Source organism: Gymnoscopelus braueri, assembly GCF_963280865.1.
Source record: "Gymnoscopelus braueri genome assembly, chromosome: 1".
Taxonomy (NCBI): domain Eukaryota; kingdom Metazoa; phylum Chordata; class Actinopteri; order Myctophiformes; family Myctophidae; genus Gymnoscopelus; species Gymnoscopelus braueri.
Genome location: NC_137603.1, coordinates 39,011,649 through 39,032,682, shown reverse-complemented (window position 1 = coordinate 39,032,682; position 21,034 = coordinate 39,011,649). Strand labels below are relative to the sequence as shown.

Here is a 21,034-nt window from a genome sequence, read left to right as displayed (position 1 = left end):
GATAACAAGCCTTCAAAACTGTTTTTACCGATGCACCCATGTAGGCTAAGTGCATGAGTGTATGTACAGTAAGGGGCCCCTTATTTTCCTGTCCGTTCCACAATCTGTATCCAATGTGGCATAGCACTGAAAGTGATCCCACTCCATTTAAAAATAGCTCTTGATAAAAATCTTTCCAGATTCAGCTCCTACACCATCTCCTACAGTTTACCCATGTTCTGTACTGAATATTGTCGCCTACATACAGTGCACAGTAGAGACTGAAATAACCTACCGCGCCCTCTCCGAGTGGTACTAGATTCCTGCATTGCACCAGAGATAACGGATTGGGGCCACTTGTCAGAACCGGGGGTTTCAGCTCCTAAGTGATGAGGACCAGCTCTGCGGACCTACTAATGTACAGTAAATGTGATGGGTGGGTTGAATTGGTGAGTTATGCAAGGCTTTCAGCCATTGGTACTAGTGCGATACTTTGGCACGTTGCATAACAGATTGTGCTCCTCACATTTTCAGTGTGGGTGTACCGCTCACTGACTCAGAACAGGTAAGAACCCAGAAGCACTACACAAAAACGAACAGGTGAGAAATAAATGTTCAAAACCGTTCAAAATGTTTAATCCAGTAAACAGGAAAGGGTCAGTGATCAATCAATGAAGGCAAACCTACACGGCAGGGATCAGGCACAGAATCAGTGTCCAGGGAATCAGGCAGGAGATCAGTCAGGAAGGTTCAGGAATGAGGTTGTAAGTGCTGGAGGGCTTTGCACAATGCAAAAGACAATCTTGCAAGGAACAAGTATATATGGACTGGTATATATACTGAGGTACTTGTGAGGGAATGAGCTGCAGGTGGGGAACTGGGGGAGTAAAACCAAGTGAAAGGGATGAGGCAATATGGCATGTGGTAGTAGCAGGATCTGAAATTACAGGAGAATTAAGGGAGATTTATACTTTAGTTATGCACGGGTCTCGTGCATCGAAAATAGCCGATCTACAATCTCACAATGTGTCAGCAGCAGTGTAATGGGCCCTGTAAGTGACCATGAAACCAAACGCGTATAGACTGAATTAATGAAGTATGAATACAGGGAGATCAGGAAGGACATTAGGCCCAAATAATTTTGTAGTCCGTTGTGCATTTTTATCTGTGCCCTTTTACTTCCCACAGTACCATCAACAGTCAATTTATGCACTTCACTAATTCAGAGAGGGGCATTTTTTGGTTGGCAGCAGTGTAATATGAGAATATTTTGTGCAATTCTTTGGCAAGACCAAAATGACTATGGAAGAAAGATTATGGTAGTGGATCATAAATGTTTTATTGGCATTCAGTATCTCAGTTTAACTCTGCCTTGTTAAAGAGAGAGAAAATGGAATACATTACAAACCGCAGACCCCTTGCATAGTGAAGAAATATACAGTAAAATGTATTATTGCGCACATATACTTTAGCTACGTGAATTAAGAACTGATGTTTATTAAAGGGTTGCATGGACAATTGCTGTTTATTTGTTCTGTATAAGAGCACCAGCTAAATGCCTCAAACCTCAAATATGTTAAGAGATTCAGAATTGGTGTTGCTGGGCATACTGTAAGCTTGTTTGTTTTCCATGTCTGTATTTGTGCATATAATGTTTGTTTGCTTTGTCTCTGTGGTGCAGAAATGCTTCAAGTTGGTTCAAGTTGAGGTTGACCCAACTCGAGCCGGTCCGTGGACAACATCCCCCGTCAACCAATCAGCCACATGGAGGGTCAGTGGCAGCACGGTCTTGCACACCACCCTCCCATTCCACTGCTGTTTCTGTTACCCCGCCTCATCAGTGACTGCTCTGACTGGCACGGAATTAGAGGGCCTCAGGGAAACCCTCTGGATTGGATGATAACTAAAGAGATGATCAGGTCAGTGAGCGTTGCACACACACATGACTCATGTACATACACACAGCAATGTACACTGCCAAATGTGTTTGCGTTGGTGTAATGATGTATGTTCAATGTAAATGTGATGTTTTCTTGTCTTGTTACGGAGTTGCACCAGTAACAGCATAGGCTACTGGTGCCGAGATCTTGTTGCCGATCTGTTGATGTTGATTCTCAAAAGCACGTATTTAATTCCTACTAATTAAAACAATGATTTAAAAATTGTATTTCGTTTGGAAAAAATAAAAAGACACCGCATATGAACAGATATGGCTTTTTATTGAATAGGAATGGATATTGTAACATTAAATCAAAGAAAACATGAACACCTATCAACATGTCGGTTTTTTGCTCTCTTTTTTCTTTTTCTTTTTACAAATTCAAACAAACAAATGGACCTTAAATCTAGATCATTGTATTTAAATACAGATTGAAAAAAAATATATATATGCAGAATACAGAGCAAAACTAGAACAATAAACCATAATGAAATAATCAGACATGTACAAAAAAAATGTACTTTCAACATTGTTTTTCAAAGACAAACCAAACAATAAAGAAGCTAACAAACAAAAAACACATCTTGAATGATGTGAAATGCAAGTGGTAAAATTTACCTATTTTTATACAGTATACCTTTTTTGGTTTCATTCAGATAACAAATTAATCTATTCACAGAATATACAACTCAATAAACATTTTATCCACCAGTTGCTTTTGAGGGTGTGCTTCATTGTAGGGCCCTGGTTATAAATCGCTGTTTTGTTTGTGTTATTTTCTCAGTGTTTGACTCATTCACAGTACAGGGTTTTAGCGACGGCCTTGCACATCTCTCCTGCTTGGCTAGCCTGTCAGAAGCCCATGTCACACACACCGTGCACAAGAACAATACTTTTTTAATTGTCTACTTCCGTGAGCAGAATTCTTTACAAAATTATCACAGATATATAGAAGTTGTTGTTTTTATTTTATTTTGTTTTCATAGGATCAGTCAAAACTTCTTCTCTTTTAAATCAGAGGCCCTGCCTGAACACTGCTGTTAACCTCTCTATAAACTAGAGGAGAAAAAGGCTGAGTGGGCCATTTAATACTGCATACCCGAGGGGTTTCTGACTGAGAAAAATCTTTGGTCAACATTAGCATTATGCGACAACCAAAACAGCAAAGACAAGTCGAACGAAACCACGTGGATCACACGACACCAAACAATAACTTATTGATCAAGTTCACAACACATTAGCTTTTAAAAAAGTTTTTTTTTGTTTGTTTGTTATAAAGACCATAGTCTGAAAGAACTAAACCACACACATCTAGAAGATACTTCACGGCTGCTTTTTGATCTGAACATATTGTGCATAAATTCACAGGGAAAATGTGGGCAGTTGACATTGAGGACACCAAACAAAACATAAAACCAAAAATGTTGTGATACAGTTTGATGACTAAGCTATTGATCACCTGAACAGTACAATACATGTACAAGGGTTTTCCTCTGAATCTGAGTCACTGTAAGGTTTAAACTGGACTGTAAGGCAAAGCAATGAAAATAAATCTTTAGTGCATACTGCATAGAAATAAAAGATCTATTCAGATAAGTTGAGCTGAGGTGTAATGTTTATTTTTCAGATGATGCAGGCATGCCTTACGAATCATTGCAACCGTGAATGCTGTACCGTTTTAAGTGTGAGGACCAATTTTCCAGTTAGGTAAAATTATTTTGATTGTTCTTTACAGTATGTATCAGATGTGTAAACACAGACAGATGAACATAAGACTTGCATCACCATGCATTTGTTGATAAGTCAGGAGCAATCGCCATTTCATAATTCTGAGTGAAGACATGTCAAGAAAGGAAAAAAATAAAATGAATAAAAGGGAAACAAAATAGTGGCCTTAATCGTAACATTTGCTCCTCTTAATTGCTCCCCTTCCCCAAAAAGCAGTGGAATCTGCAACAAAATAGCTCTTTATAATCTAAATTCAAAGCTTACTAAACACTAAATACCCCTTTAAACTTTTACCCAAACAATGACAACAGTATGGACAACAAAATGGAATGCAAAAAGTGCTATCTGGAAATCCTGTTTTCAGTTGTAAAAAAAGAAGAAAAAGAAAAAAGAGAGGAAAAGAAAAGAGATAGAGAAAAAAAGAGACAGAAAAGTACAATGAGGGAAATCAGACTTGTTGGTGCATTTGCTGCAGTCCAGAGTTTAGTCATGGTCTAGAGAGGTCCCAGAGCTGACCGCTAGGTTCCTGTGGAGGTTGGGGTTCTGGCTGTGTCTGTTCCTACTCCGCACAGACGAGAAAGACGTGTCACAACCTGGGACCTTACACTTGTGGAGCAGCCGCAGATGGACAGTCTTGTAGTGGGCCCTGAACGTACCTTTGTTGCTGTAGACCTTCTGGCAAACATGGCAGGTGATCGGAGAGCCACTGCCGCCCCCCTGAAGTGCCCCCTGTCCTCCCCCAACGCAGCCCAGGGTCCTCTCCGCCCCGAGCCCGAGCTCCTGACTCCCCGGCCGCCCTACCCCCAGTCCATCACAGCTATCGTCACTGTCATCCATCGGGAGAGCCTCCTCCTCCTCCTCCTCCTCCAGTCCTTCCCCTTCCTCACTGCCGGCTCCGTCCGAGTCCCAGGAGGAACGGACACTGCCGCCTCCTCCTCCTCCACCACGGGGAGGAGGAGCGGACGAGGAGGTGCTCAGGTCCAGCACTGCCCCATCCTCTCCTCCCTCTCTCTCTCCTCCTGCTCCCTCAATTCCCACAGCGGGAGACATGTCAGCATTCACGGGCATGTCAGCCATCTTGCTCATGGGGTACACCAGGCCCATGCGGTTGCGTCCTCTGAAGATGACAGAGGTCTGGGTGGTGGAGTCTCTGTGTGGAAGCTCTCTGTCCCGCTGCTCCTGACAGAAGTCCAGGCCCATAAAGTCTCTGTCCCTGCAGTGGGACAGAGGCGAGTAGACCGGGGTGTAGGTGTCTTTGGTCAGCAGCTTGTGGTGAAGGTTGAGGTTTGCACTGTGTCTGGGCATGAAGAAAGAAAGTGTCACTATACAGGTAGAATATTATTCAATATAAAAATCTTGAATGCACAAAATCGCAATGGCTGTCAATCAATCATCTGTCATGTTTTGTATATATAAAGTACTTGTAAGTACTGCCTACTGTAATGGTCGGTCCATTACCTGTCTCGGCTCCTGCGTGAGGGGAAGGCTGCGTTGCAGCCGTCCACCGTGCACATGTGCATCTCCTTAAGGTGGACGTTGCGGTAGTGCATCTTGACGCTGTAGGGATTCTTAAAGGTCTTGCTGCAGATCTCACAGTGGTGCGGCAGATCGGATTCGGGGTCAAGGTGTGACAGCCCTCCGTCGCTGTATTCTTCTGCGCGGTCCTCCATCCCTCCGTCCCTCTCACGCTCCGACAGGCACAACGTGACACCGTTGGCCATCACCCTGCACTCTGCACCCTCCTCCTCCCGGTCCAAGTCGCACGGCTTGTTGGCCACGTGCTGGGAGTTCATGCACTCTCGCTCAGTGGTCTCCTCACTCTCGGCTGGCTCCCGGAAGAGAGAGCGCCTGTCCACATGCTCTCTGCCATGCTTGAGGGAGTCGTTCTCGTGGTGCAGTTTGTTGTCGTAAGGGGAGGATGTGCACGTGATGACCCCCGTTTCGACCCGCCGCCGCTGCGTCTCTCCATCCTCCTCGTCCGCGCTCGCTTTCTCCCTTGCCAACAACTCTCGCACTGCGCTATGGTCCTGCTTGGCTCCTTCTCTGTCTCTCTCCTCTGTGGCCTGTCTGGAACACATGTGCCCTCCTGCTCTTTTACTGTCATACACGTCCCTATCCCTAATCTGGGACGGAGCCTCATCCTCGGAGCTGCTCCCCGGCTCCATCCCCTCGTCTCTCTCCACCGCCTCCTTCTCGATCTTGATGGGCATGCTGGATTTGCGGGACTTTTTCTTTGGTACGGGGTCTGTGGCACAGGACTCCATGGTCGTGGCAGGCTTGATGGGAACCGAGGAGGAGAGAAGCGGGAGAGAGGGCAGGGTTCCTGGTGTGTTGGCCAGCTCAGCTGGAGTCACCAGGCTGCGGTAGAAGGGCAGCACTGGCTGGACCGTCTTCAGGTTGGGGAAGAGGATGCCGCTCTGGCCCATACTGTGGAAGGAGGAGCTGTGGAGCTTGTTGCTGGCATCCACGTGGCTCACCATGTAACTTGGCACAGACTTGTGGCTCTCCACAGAGGAGACCGGAATGGAGGTGCCGTATTCGGACCTCCTGTCCGATTCCGAGCCCTCCTCGTCACCAGACAGGTTGCCCCGCAGGTCCTTGTCTCGGTTGTTGCGGTTCATGGGCATGTGCAGGCGTGGGTTGGGGTTGGCACTATGGCGGTTGCGGCTGCGCAAAGAGCTGAACACCATGTTGCACCCATCGATGGTGCACTTGTGCTTGATCTTCAGGTGTACGGCGTTGTAGTGGATCTTCAGTGTGCCTTTGTCGTAGAAGGTTTTCTCACAAGCACTGCAGTAGACACGTCCCTTCTTCAGACCGCTCCCCGCCATGCCTCCCCCGTTCCTCTCCAGGCAGCGCAGCTTGGTCTCAGGGGACATCTGCATGACTTCGGAACTCATGGAGGGTGTGCAGGGACTGGAGTGGCCATCAGAGTAGTTGTCACTGGTGGGGAAGTCCTCCACCTCCATCTTGGTGGTGATGGAGAGGCCGTCAATGCCGTTGTCCCCTCTGTCCAGATCAGAGGTGAATGAGGCAGAGCTGGAGCCTAGTAGGCTGCTCTCGGTGGGGGGGTGGGGCAAAGAGACGAGGCTGTCCCTCCCCTGGTTGTCCCGTCCCTGCTCGTCTCGTCTCTGACCCTGTGGCTCCATCTGCAGCGGGGGCTGCTGGGAGGGCTGCTGCTGCAGCGGTCCTGGTGGTGCGCCCAGGAGGGGTGCAGGGACAGACCCCAGTAGCTGGAAGGGCAGCATGAAGGCCATACTGTTGATAAAGTTTTCAAAGTGGTGCACATTGTTGTTCAACTTCTCTATCTTGGGGGTTAAGAGGTTGGTGGGGTTTCGTGGGGTGCTGCGCTCGATGAAGGTGCGGATGTCGGAGTTGGTCCGCGTGCTGGGCACCAGCACGGCCTGGCCTTCCTTGTCCTGCAGGGCCATCAGCTCCACGATGGACTTGGTCTCACCAAAACGCAGGAACTGCTGCAGTGTGGCGATCTCCTCCTCAAAAGTCATGATGGCCCAGCGGTCCAACACCTTCCCAGCCACATCCTGCACACAAACAGCGGGGGGGAGGGGGGGGGGAATAGTAGAGAGAGGAGCCACAGAGTGTGGCGAGGGTGAAAAGGGCCATGGAATGAAGTAGATTGAAATTGTGGGAAAGAAAAAGGGTAAGGGTATCATTAGCATTAAGAATATCTGCCGCGTTGCTCATTCATATTCATACTGTGGGCTAGATGACGTACTCTATAAGACAGACTGACAGGCTGGCTAAATAAAGGAATCAGATGGAGAGTTAATGCAAGCAGGCACCGCAGCACCCAGGGAGCCCTCATTACACAGTCACTCTGTGTTTCATCTCGCAGGTCATTTCTCTTCATTTAAATCATATGGATTTACCCTCTCTCCATCAGCAGAATCAGACAGAGAGAACACACACACACACACATACAGTACATACAACATACTGGGTAGGAGCAGATACACATGCATGCTCATACAGACAGTCTGAGCGGATTGCACAAATAAATACACATACATGGACAGACGGACAGACAGACAGACAGACAGACAGACAGACAGACAGACAGACAGACAGACAGACAGACAGACAGACAGACAGACAGACAGATAGACACACGCACGCACACACACACACACACACACACACACACACACACACACACACTACAAGATGGGGAGATCAGAGGGCGCCTTACATTGATCAAGTTGGTCCTCTCCCCCAGCCCAGCGCGGCAGTAATCACATGTGAGTTCGGGCATCTTTGAAAGTCAGGAGCGGCTTCGTGCCGTAACCATGATTAATATTTCATCATAGAGCATTCATTCGGGCGCCTGTCGAGGATTCAGACTCTACGTTCGCCATTAGACGAGCTAACATGAATTAAACGCAGCCCCAGCCTGAATACTTGATGATGTACTAATCGAAGTGAGAGGCTGGGCTGACACTGGGCCAGCAGCCCTGGGCTCCGTCTTTTCTTGGCTCTAGCTTGAGAGTAAATTTGGAGCCCAAACATAAAAAAACTTGTTTTCCTTAATAATCTTCCCGGCCGTCACCATTCGGAGACAGATCTGTGGGTTGGTGGAAGCACGGCAACGAGCAGGAGGTATAAACAGAGTACCTGGAGAGTTCATGGCCTTCCACTTCTCCATTCCCTCCCCATTCTGTACTCCTCCCCCACCCTGTACTCTCCCCTATTACCAGTCCTCCTGTCCCTCTATTTTACCCTGCTCTCTTCTTTCCTCAAATGTTCTCCTCCTTGTACACTCTCTCTTGCACAGACCAAAATACACACAAGCAACAGACACGCACGGGTACACACATACCCACACCCACACACACACACACACACACACACACACACACACACACACACACACACACACACACACACCCCTCTGCTCACCTGTAATACGTATCCTCGTATGTAGTCCTGCAGGGTCCAGTCCAGTGCATTGAGGATCTGGATGACCTCCTCCTGTTTGAGGACTGAGAAGAGTCTGTCCAGCAGGATCTTCAGACGGACAGGGATGGCCTGGGTGCCGTACAGCATCAGGCTGCAGATGTCAAACACCACGTTGGAGTGCACGATCTCCACCTGGCTGCTCTGGTACATATGGTGCACCTTCAGCTTACTCAGGGCTGGTGGGTGGAATGCACAACAACACACACACACGCACGCACGCACGCACGCACGCACGCACGCACACACACACACACACACACACACACACACACACACACACACACACACACACACACACACACACACACACACACACACACACACACACACACACACACACACACACACACACACACACACACACACACACACACACACACACACACACACACACACACACACACACACACACACACACACACACAATTAGCATGTGGTGGATTGCTTACATCGTATTCCAGACCAGTTATGTGCTGATTTACAAGCTCACACTGCATTGTGATGCAACATGTTTTGAACTTGTAGATCAGATATTTTCCATATTAATGAATAATTATGCTATATTATTTTAATTATTATTATCATTCGTTTTCTTTTCAGTTTTTTTCAAATGCCTGTAATAACATGCCCAAAATAGGGACACCTGGTTGATAGTGGTTAACATACTGTACAGAAGGAGAATACTACTCAGTTTGATATATATTTTTTCAATAGTTTTTCTTCTCAAATTGTTTTGTGTGTTAGTGTTAGTGCCTCCCAGAGTGCAAGAGCTTGCAGTAGTTTCTCACCGTGTGCTACCCAGCCATGCTTGCAGTTCTCACACTGTCTCCTCTTCAGCTTCCCAGGCTTGAAGCTGTCACAGTTACAGTTGACCAAAGTGCAGCAGATAGCCTGTTGAGAGCACAAACATGTCACAGTTTAACACACTGTAAAATCTCGAGTGGTAATTTAACTCTGAGAGAGTACAACTGGACCCATTGGTCCATTTGGCTACAGAACTGAGAATCTTTCTGTGTAGCTGTATGTCACTTATTTCTGTTTTTACTATCCTTGAGGTTATTGTTAACTGAATACAGATTCTTCCCATTGAATACAGATTCTTCATATTAAGATTCTTAATGGGAAGAGTGCAGCTGAATATTTCAATAAAACCCAATAAGTCCATAAAACCTGACGTATTCTGACAACAAATCATATTGTCTTAGAAAAGAAATACAAATTAGCAAGGTAGAGCAAATTGAGCAATGTTAATCTACTGTATACAAATCGGATACGGAACAGTAAAATACAACCAAAATGTTTTGGAAAGAATTTCATATGCCTGAAAGTAAGATAGCAGAGGTCGATAAGACCGTAGCTCATCTAAACAAAACAGTATATTCTTGATTCATCCATTCTGCATTCAACAACAGCATATTGAGGAAAACGATACCGTCTGCATGAGAAGCTTGCATTATTGCGCTACATAAGCAGCGGACACAACTGTGCTTGTGTCCCAGAAAATGGAAACAATAATAAGCGAAAGAATGCCTTAAGTAATTTTGCTCGACCTTAGTGTACAGTTCATTCTCTCCTGTCTTTCCCTGTGACAACAGTGTTAGTGGTGTGGGTGTGTCAGTGCCAACGATTACAGTGTTGTGTCTGTACTTCCCGCTTTCTACCCTCTATTTAAATAATAATACTATAATAATAATATTAATAATCATAATCATAATGAATGGCATTAATGAGACAAGCTCACGTTTTGTATTTAGCCCTAGAGAAGAGCAGAACGCACAGATAGACGAAAAACGACTCTGCCTCCCTCTCCGAGTGCTGGCCAAATCCGCCATTTACACACCAGGAGCCTGGGGAAAAGCATCATCAGATTTATGATCAAAGCCAACGTTGTTAGCGCTACATGCTAAACCACAGAGTGGCTGTGCTATGCTACCACTCTCCCTCTGCATCTATAATGCATGATCAGCAGAGCTTTAGTATACATGAGTGGCATGCTTTAGCAGTTAGCGCAAAACCTGTAACTCAGTTTCTACAGGCAAACAGAAGAGGAGGCGGCACCTTGTCATTTAGTCATTCATTTCATTCACTGCTTGAGGCTGGGCTTGTCCTTGAGATGTGACATCACATCAGTTCACCTTCAAATAACATCTAATCATTAGAAGGCATGAAGAAATGTCTGACCCCGGACAAGGGTAGTCCCAGCCGCTTTAGCTGAAATACAGTTTTGACACTGGACAGCATGTGTGTGAATATGTTCTTTCTCTTGTTCTTTCCCTCTCTCTCTCTCTTTCCCTCTGTCTCAATCCGGCCACTTGACCCCCCTGTGGACACCAGGGAGGTGTGTGCCTGCCTCTGCTCGTCACCCACAGTGTAATAATCACATTATTACACAGGAACCGAACGAACACTGCCCAATTAAAAATCCTGTTGCATCCTAACCAATTGCACAAACATGCATGTGCCAAACTCTCTCTCTCTCTCTCTCTCTCTCTCTCTCTCTCTCTCTCACACCACACACACACACACACACACACACACACACACACACACACACACACACACACACACACACACACACACACACACACACACACACACACACACACAGGTATCTCAATAGTGAATATCTCATTCAGGCCCTATGGACTTTATGCAGTTTGTAGTGAGCATGTGTCCACACATTCTGTACCGTACACGCACACACGCACACACACACACACGAACACACGCACACGCACACGCACACACACACACACACACACACACACACACACACACACACACACACACACACACACTCATATATTCTCTGTCGTTTATCTTAATTAGATTCATCTCATGAGTTCCTGTGAAGAAGAGAATGTCAGGTTGATTTGACACTGCTGAGCAGGCCAAGTTTGCAGTGGCTCTCATGACCATGAGCGAGTCATTTAGCCCCCTCCACTCTTTAGTGTTGTCACAACAAAGCCACCGCTGTTCATATGCATCAATGATGTTGCTGACAAGCGGACTAATTGCACAAAATTTCGCTGTGGGTGTATTCATTTTGAAGTCAAAGTGTGATTTTTCATATGAATGATGGCAGTACACCGCCCAACACCCTTCACACATGCAAGCACGCACACCAATCTTGAATTTATTATGCTTGGCTAATGATGACCTTGACCTTAACCCTTCTAGCACAGTCTCCATTCTACTACCTGTGCAGGTAGAACGTGGAAATGTAAAATCTGGAGTGTTAATTTGAATCAAAGTAGAGTGAAACACACACACACACACACACACACACACACACACACACACACACACACACACACACACACACACACACACACACACACACACACACACACACACACACACACACACACACACACACACATCTTGAATTATTGGCTCTAAGTGGATGCCTTTTTCAAGTGTATGGTGCTTTTGGAAATTATTTGAATGCTTGAATAGTCGTGAATATAAAACCACTAAAAACTACCAAAAAAAAGAAATTAAATCTAGTCTAATCTAAAAAGCTAATTACATCTACTTTCCTGATGACTAACAGTGCAGTCTCATTCTACTTCCTGTGCAGGCTACCAAGGACATTAAATTGTTTAGTTATTTCCGTTTTAATCACAATGCTGTGAAGAAAAAAAAAACACTTACAGGTCAATTTTTACATTCTATAGTTAAATTAGAGTTAAATTAACACTTGTTTTCCACAAATGCTGCCTTTGTCCGGTCCCTGGTTCCTTCACTCACATCCTTCTTCCCTCACTTGCTGTCTATCTGATCTAATTAAAGGCGTCTTGGTTGAGAGCATAATCTGAGAACCGTGGTTGTGTAGGAGGGATGTCCATGGCTACTCCAGCACCCCAGCTCCAAGGGAGGCAGAATGGAGGACAGGGGCGTGCAGGAGAAGGGTGAGGTGAGGGGAGGTGAGGAAAAGGCAGGGAGGATAAGAATGCAATGGCAGCGTACCATGACGCCCCGAGACTGAGCGATAACATACGCCTGGAGGTGTGTAGATGTGTGTGTGTGTGTGTGTGTGTGTGTGTGTGTGTGTGTGTGTGTGTGTGTGTGTGTGTGTGTGTGTGTGCTCGTGCACACGCAGATATCATACCTTTCCACAAGAGCGTGACCAAAACACCAATCCCCACTGGTGGAAAGTGGATCTTTGTAAACTGTAGTAGTCCACTGGCTTTGTGTTGTTATCTGACTGATGTGTCCCATTTATAGATCACCATACACATCATTCATATATTATTACCACATCTAGGGATTTAGAAATAGTTTGCCCCCGATCCTCGACGCCTACAACTTCATTCAACTATTGAAAAGAGTCCACTTTGGCGCACGTAAACTCCTTGTATTTATTGTATGTATTTCAGTAACCGCTGTATTATAGCTAACAAAGAGGAATTGCTGTATAGCCTTCAACATAAAAACTCCTATTGTGCATGGAGCTATTCAGATGCAGAGCGAGTTAAATTGTTCAGTATGCCAGTTATGTACCGTCTTGGCTGTTGTGGAACATTGTCTCTAGCCACCACTGGGCCACAGCCATAACACCCTTGACAAAAAAATTAAAATTGTCCTCTCTGGCTCTTAAAATAAATCCTGCCATATGTCCGAAACAGCCATGGTGCTTTACAGACTCAACAGCAGCAATGGCAGAGTGAGACAGGAACAGGACACAACAGCTGCCCTGGACGAGGAAAGTGGGGATGGACAGGACTTGTTCGCCTAATGCAGTGGAAAGCTAATCAATTAGCAGCAGCCTGGTACTGACTGACACTCAATGGGAAACAAGCAGCGCTGGTGCCAAGAGAGAGAGAGAGAGAGAGAGAGAGAGAGAGAGAGAGAGAGAGAGAGAGAGAGAGAGAGAGAGAGAGAGAGAGAGAGAGAGAGAGAGAGAGAGAATAACTGAACAATCACAGTATCATCGACAGCACTGAAAGAGAGGATCAGATTTTAACTGTTGTCCATTATTCAGTTAACGAGCTAATTACTGTTCTGGGAAAAGAGGAAGTGAGCACGTCTCTGACAGGAAGTGTAAATGAGGGGTCAGATTTGTGGAATAAAGTAATCTGCACTGGACTTATTTTGTAGGTATTTTTGGGGTCTTTAGTGACAACAATGTGCTATGGTAAAGTAACACAATTACCAAAAGATGACAATTACAGTAAGTCGAATCTACAAAGCACATACAGGTCCTCATGTTATTTACTGGTTGATTGCTTTACAAATAATTAACAGGACAAACAACCATGAAAAGTTAAATTAAGTTAAATGTCTCAACACTTCATTTCCCGTCTCATGGCTTTTTGCAAAATATCAGAAGAATTCTAAATCAGAGCCCCAAATTGGACCAGTTTTCTCCTTAATTTGTATTAATGGAAATTTGAAAAGGAAAAGCATTTTGTTTTCTACTGAATATGGACAATGTTAATATACATGATAGAATATGTAAATAGTTTTTCGAATGAAAAAAACTCAAAGCAATCAACTAATGGATTTTGCATTATGCTACTCCATTTCAGAGTTTGGTAGATAGATTTAAATAATTGATCATACTTTGAAAGTAGGCCGCAACCTGAATTTAAATGCACAACATTTTTCAAAATATGGCACTGTTATCTAATGTGGTGACGTTTATTACATAACATTCACAGTACACTTGAACAGAACCCGAGCCAGAGACACTATCGAGTGGTACCAGGAACACCATGGTCTTCCAAATAAACTCCTCTCTTAAGAACAGATACTGTAGAATCATAATCATGACTCAGGCTCTGACCAAAACATTCACACCATTAAAAGCACTATACAGTAAAATCCTGTGTTCATATAACTCAGCGTTAAATGAAAATGCAGGATTTTGCTGTGTGGATGAAGAAGCTATAACAACAGTATAGCCAAAACTAGCACTAACAATCACCCACTCCGTGTCTGTTTTTGTGTCTGTGCATATTTATGTAGAGAAGTACAGAACTCATATACATAAATTAATGTTTTGATGGAGACATCATGCATGTAACAGGCAGGTAGTAAAATGCTAATTGAAGACAAGTTAAAGTTCAAGTGAAATTAAAATGTGCTGATCTGCAGGATACAGTATGTGATCCTGGTTGACGTTATGATTTACAACGAAAGGAAGTCCGCCCGCTGACTGTGGGAGAAACATACCAGCTTTTTTTTTTTATCACTTTAAAGAAACATTTAGAAAATGATACAAAATAAAAATTGATGTTGTTGTTATTATAATATATAACTATAGAAAAAAATGCCATGGCTAATATAGCCTGTATTTCAGTAAACAGCGTTTCAGTAATAAGTTCTATGCATCACTGGAAAATGTGAGAGCCTTAACACGACAATGGAGCTGAAAAGACGAGAGCAACCCGAGAGAAGCCTAGCTTGTGCATGTAGTAACAGGCTGTGTTTGAGCCTATTAAGAGCCTATACACCCCAAAGACACCATGAAAAACTCATTATTTCAAACTATACAACAGTCAGTCAAAGTGTGCGCAAGCACGTGCATGTACGCACACGTGCGCGCGTGCCCACCCACACACACACACACACACACACACACACACACACACACACACACACACACACACACACACACACACACACACACACACACACACACACACACACACACACACACGGACACACACAAAACACACAAAACACACAAAACACACACACTTTGTTTCAGCACAAAACCTAACAAAAAAAAAGAAGGAAATCATTACCTGAACATCCATGAGAAGATAGCCTCTTAAAAAAAGAAAAAATCATAGAACGTCAAAAAGAGATAAGTTTGAGGTTTGGGGTGGGGTGGGTTGCGGTGGGTACAAGCCAAACTTAAGCTGGCTTTCTGGTGTATGTGGTTCCCCGAACAAGAGCGCACTAGAGTCTGGGGGCAGCTGTGGGAGAGCGCGGAGAGGCAGTAAATGAGAGGAACATGTTAGTACACTGCGTCTGAGAGAGTTTGGCTCCCAGCTACGCTCTGATTAATATCAGATCTCCCTCTCTTGCCTGCCTCTTGACAATCTTGTCACATCTGGCTGACAAATCCTCACAAGCCTTTCGGTGGCAGCGCGGAGCAGAGCAGAACAAGAGCAGGATGGGGAGGGGGGGGCTGTGGCTTTGGGGTGGGGGACTACGAGGGGTGAATCGTGCTCTGGGAGTTACTGGAGGGGCTTCGGCTGGAGCAGAAGCCCCTTGTGGACGGACCATCATGAACCTAATGAAGCTGACTGGGTTGGCAGGCTGCAGCCGCCTCACACTCACACACACACACACACACACACATATACACCCTCACACACAGCTCAGCGGAGCCCGGCCCTAGCTCTGCTCTGTTGTGCCCTGGGGCCCTGCACTCCTTAGAAAAACACTGAGATACTCACACCCAGAGAGAAGGGGGGAGGGGGGCTGAGATGGAGGTAAAAAAGAGGAACAGAGATGGAAAGAGGGAGATAGTAAATAGAGAGAAACTAACATTTTATTTAATGGAGAGTGATAGAGAACCCTTCAGCCCACACAGTTCAATTACAAACACACGCATGCACGAACGCGGCCACGCACGCGTGCACGCACACGCGTACTCACACGCAAACATGCAAATCTGCATGTCCATTTGTGTGTGGGAGACACACAGATGTACACACACAAGCATAAAGTCACCCAAATAAAACTAAGTCAAATGTGATCTCTGACAAATTTGATGGGTTTATGTCCGTGCATTAATGGGCAATTTTATTTCTCCCAAACCGGGGGAAATTTGTAAGGAATGCGTGGGTTATTGTATGAAATATAATGAATATTAAAAAATATGTATTGTTTGGTTTATTTGTTTTGGTTAACAAAACTAAAGTAAGGCCTATTATTAAAAACAAAAGTATAATACATTATCATATCATTCATTTGATACAATAAAGAAGCATTGTGGTTCTACCATTACATTAGTCTAGCAAATGACTGCAATTCAACCGTTAAATAATGTCCCAAAAATGTTTATTTAACTTTTTCATGTCAGCGACACGGTTCAATGAGTAACTTATATTTTTAATCACTTCATAGCTACTAATATGAATTTGAAAAAACTATAATTGTGATCATACTTTGCTTGTATATTGAATATATTGAATGCCTAATCCTAGATTTGATTATTTAATAATTAAATATGATGAATTAAATATAATTAAATAATAAACAAAATGGCATGAATTTCCTTTTTTAAGCAAAGATTGTCAAAACTCAGCTCCAAGAGGGACACGTAAATCAGAAACACGACAGGCACAAAGCAACAGTTTCTTATTAGCTAAACAAATGATTTGCAGATCTAGTCTTAATTTAAAAAAATATATAAATGGTTCTTGTTCTTCTATACCACAGATAACAAAATAAATCAAACAGCACCTGTTCTGCTTTGTATCAATACATTTGTACTATTTACGTGTGATGGTTATGTTGTAGTTGCAGAGGATAACCACAGGCTAATCCAATCAAACTGTTAAAGACAAATGTTTACAAACAAGTGAACATGCACACACACACGCAAACACTTCACAATCACAGTCAACTATGAATGAGATGTTTGTGGTGTGTTCAACCTCGTTATACACTCTCTCTTTCACACTTTCTCACTCACTCTTTCTTTCTTTCTCACACACACACACACACACACACACACACACACACACACACACACACACACACACACACACACACACACACACACACACACACACACACACACACACAGTAGAGAGAGTTTGCTGCTACCAACACCGCCACACAGACAGCTCGGCTAATTGTTACATTATGGCTGCAACAAAACATTAGCCTGCTCTTAAATTACATTCCAATAGGCTGTGGCCAGCAGCCAGCCAGCATGAGAAGGAGGCTAAAGCAAGCATGCCTAAGCTGATTCTCATAAAGCAGAGCTCAGCAACAGACATGATCAGACGGACAGAGATACTGACAGAGAAGTAATGACAGACCATGACTGGACAGACAAAATAAACTACCCATCAATTCTGAAAACATGATCTTGTGAAGGATGTTCTGTTCTACTCTGTTCTTTTTGAATTTCACCCTTTTCAAACTGAATTATATTCAACTACGGATAATCGTAAAGTATACTTACCAACTATTTTTGTTCTGCTAACTTTAGCAGAATAGAATATGACAGAATAGAATAGAAAGGGTCAAACCAACAATGTAAACTAAAGCAGAGAAGGCGGCCTGCATGAAACTGTAAGCAGTTGTCTGTGGTAAAGTTGCTGCTATTGTTTATAGGGAGTTGTCACTGGATTCTTATGGCATGTAAGGACAACCTCTCCCTCTGCAAAAGCCCGGACACAAACCCACGGAACACATTTTACTTAGTTCTTATTCATCATGCTCTGCTGAAGACCACCTTTTGGCGAACTGAGTAAACTGATGATTACTTTCTTAATATCAAACTTTTGTACACAGTCCACTCTGCTATGTTTAAAGTCACACACCTCTCCTCAAGTTGTAGGCTACTGTACACATCAACCTTTCACTACTTGTTACTCGTGAAAATACAAGCAAAAGAGCAAATCTCTTGTATAAATGTTAACGTTAATAATCATTTGTACTGTGAAACAACTGAAAGGCTGCTTGTTTTGTATGAAGATGCCATCAACATGTGACAGTTTGTTCTAAAGCAGATCTAGATTCGCTATTTCTTTTATACACATTTATTACACAGATTATAAAAAAAAGTGAGAAGACAGACAAAAGATGGTGAATATGTGCCAAGCTGTCTCTCTTACCTCAGCCATTGTCATTAGTCGTATGTTTCCAAGGATACCATGTAGTTTGCCATTCCCTGCGAGTCCCACAAAAGAACTGCCTCCAACTCTCCTGTCTGCACAAGTACTAACGCAAAAGAGCCATCACACACCGGCACTCTGTCTCCTTCAGGAACACGAGCACACACGTACAGTGTCTCTGACACACACATGCACACACACATACACACACACACACACACACACACACACTCACACACACACGCTCACACGCACACACTCACACAGAGCCAACAAACGCAATGCTCTCTCCGTGTACAAAAAAAGTCACACTGCTTTTACTCTCTCTACACACACGCCTCCTCTCTCTCTCTCTCTCTCTCTCTCTCTCTCTCTCACTCCCCTCTAATGTTGCAGTGGACTGGCTCTAAACTACTCAAGATGTTCAGTGTGTGTGTGTGTGTGTGTGTGTGTGTGTGTGTGTGTGTGTGTGTGTGTGTGTGTGTGTGTGTGTGTGTGTTGAAACTGGGCACAGGGGATTGGAATGAGATCCTCCCACTCGGCATTCTCACCTCAGGAGCTGCCTGCTCCCTCCCAAGCCTGTGCACAATGTGCACACGTGTGTGCGCCCCCCCAACACACACACACACACACACACACACACACACACACACACACACACACACACACATACACACACAGGGTACAGACCCAAAGGCATGTACACACACAGACACCTACTTACGTGTGCATGCACATGCACACACACACACACACACACACACACACACACACACACACACACACACACACACACACACACACACACACACACACACACACACACACACACACACACACACACACGCGCGCGCACACACACACACGCACACACGCACACACACTTCCCCCACAGAGTCACAGGGCAGTCCCCTCACAGCTGGCTGGAAGAGGGCATGACACTCATCTTTCACAGAGATTTGATCAAAAGGAATCACAAAGGCTGGAGGCTCCTAATGCAGTCAGGAGAGACTCTCTCTCTTCTCTCCCACTCTCTCTCTCTCAGCCTGAGTAATGCCCTAAATCAATGCTGCCCCTCTCAGTGCACAGAGCTCAGCCCAGTGTGTGTGTGTGTGTGTGTGTGTGTGTGTGTGTGTGTGTGTGTGTCTAGGTGTATTCACCTTAACACAGCCCTGTGAACAGCCTCCATAACAAGTTATGCCTTGTGCCGTCAGGAATGTGCCGGTGTCTGTGCTAAGTATTCCTTTGCAAAAAGCATAATGACAAAAAGTTGACTCAGGACTTACAGGCCATACAGTACACCTGAAGCAGCGTAACAGACGAACAGCCTCAAATGAGGCATTTGGTAATGATCAAAGACCTTCACACAAATCGGCATACTGAGTAGGTTGGTGTGAGTGTCTCCAACATGTATAGCACACACTGCCCCAATAACGGGCAGAGTCCACGGAGATGACAGACAAGTATCAAATAATAAATAAATAAAATCAAAATATTAAACTTTCCTCCTTTCTTTAGCAGCTTTCAACCTGGAGTCCCTATTGTGGCATTATGGCGGGGGGATCATAATTTTCAAAAACGACAAGCTCACAATGCGACACATTGTAAGCTTGTGGATTGGCTAGTTTCACTATTCATCAGATATAGGGTTTAAGTGGTTAATTTGACTGCCAATTTGTTAATTTGAATCATATTCGTTGTGACATTTCTTTCTTTATTCATTATCATGTGGTTGTGTCTTGTTTTTTTCCCCCCTTTTCATCTCCTTCCTGCCTTCCCCTCCACAGCGGAGAGAAAGCTCTCTGATGATTTTAGCCATTAGGGGCGTCTGCTAATCCACAAATTACACAGCAAGTTTAAACAGGTACACCTGGCCTTCTCTACCTGTGGCTGCTCAAAGGAGGCATGTGGGGGTGGCGTGTGTGTGTGTGTGTGTGTGTGTGTGTGTGTGTGTGTGTGTGTGTGTGTGTGTGTGTGTGTGTGTGTGTGTGTGTGTGTGTGTGTGTGTGTGTGTGTGTGTGTGTGTGTGTGTGTGTGTGTGTGTGTGTGTTTGTGTGTGACTGGGGGGGATACCACCAAGTGGAGAGAATACACTACTGAAATACGGGCCTGTGTCAGTGTTACGCGTAACAGAGCACAAAAAAGCACTTAAAACGGACGGTTGTGCAGAAGTTTTGTAGAACGGCTTCACTAACTGATAGAAATGTGACTAAAAGCCCTTGAAGTTGGACATTAAAACGACATTACTTTCCACAGGAGATCAAAGCCCTTCTTATTTATAAAAAAACCCAAAATGTTGAGGTTCCATATGGATAAGAGACATGTAACACAGGGTTGGAAAGCCCTCTCTTCTCTCTCTCTCTCTCTCTCTCTCTCTCTCTCTCTCTCTGTCCATGCACCTCCCCATCTCTCTGCCCCTTCCCCCTCCTCCCTCCGGTGGTGCGGGCAAGATCTGCTTACCGGCCTTGTATTTATTCCATACCTAGGGGATGCATACCAAACACAGCCCCAGACCTGGCCTGGATTAGGTCTGTGCTGCTTGTCAGATTGCTGTTCCCTGGGCTGGAGTTCTGCAGCCGTATACGCGCCCCGGGGCCGA

At 44.7% G+C, this 21,034-nt stretch overlaps 1 protein-coding gene across 2 annotated transcripts; it reads right to left on the bottom strand.

Moving 5' to 3' along the window:
* Positions 1–2,179: 2,179 nt before the first annotated feature.
* bnc1 (basonuclin zinc finger protein 1) lies at positions 2,180–18,779 on the bottom strand. 2 transcript variants are annotated; one of them, XM_080425474.1, is made up of 5 exons: positions 18,436–18,779; positions 9,412–9,514; positions 8,564–8,799; positions 5,105–7,188; positions 2,180–4,943 (listed from the first exon to the last, which is right to left on the bottom strand). In XM_080425474.1, exons 1-5 carry the CDS (start codon positions 18,448–18,450, stop codon positions 4,130–4,132), a joined length of 3,252 nt encoding a protein of 1,083 aa, XP_080281600.1. In that variant the 5' UTR covers positions 18,451–18,779; the 3' UTR covers positions 2,180–4,129. The 2 variants fall into 2 exon arrangements, with proteins under 2 accessions (XP_080281600.1, XP_080281601.1); XM_080425475.1 differs by lacking the exon at positions 18,436–18,779 and adding an exon at positions 15,379–15,626.
* Positions 18,780–21,034: the final 2,255 nt, after the last annotated feature.

Excerpts from the sequence above, each read along its gene's own strand:
- bnc1 (XM_080425474.1), bottom strand. Across the intron at positions 8,800-9,411 it reads GCATGGCTGGGTAGCACACG|CCCTGAGTAAGCTGAAGGTG; the intron begins GTGAGAAACTAC and ends TCCACCCACCAG. Across the intron at positions 4,944-5,104 it reads TCACGCAGGAGCCGAGACAG|ACACAGTGCAAACCTCAACC; the intron begins GTAATGGACCGA and ends CTTCATGCCCAG.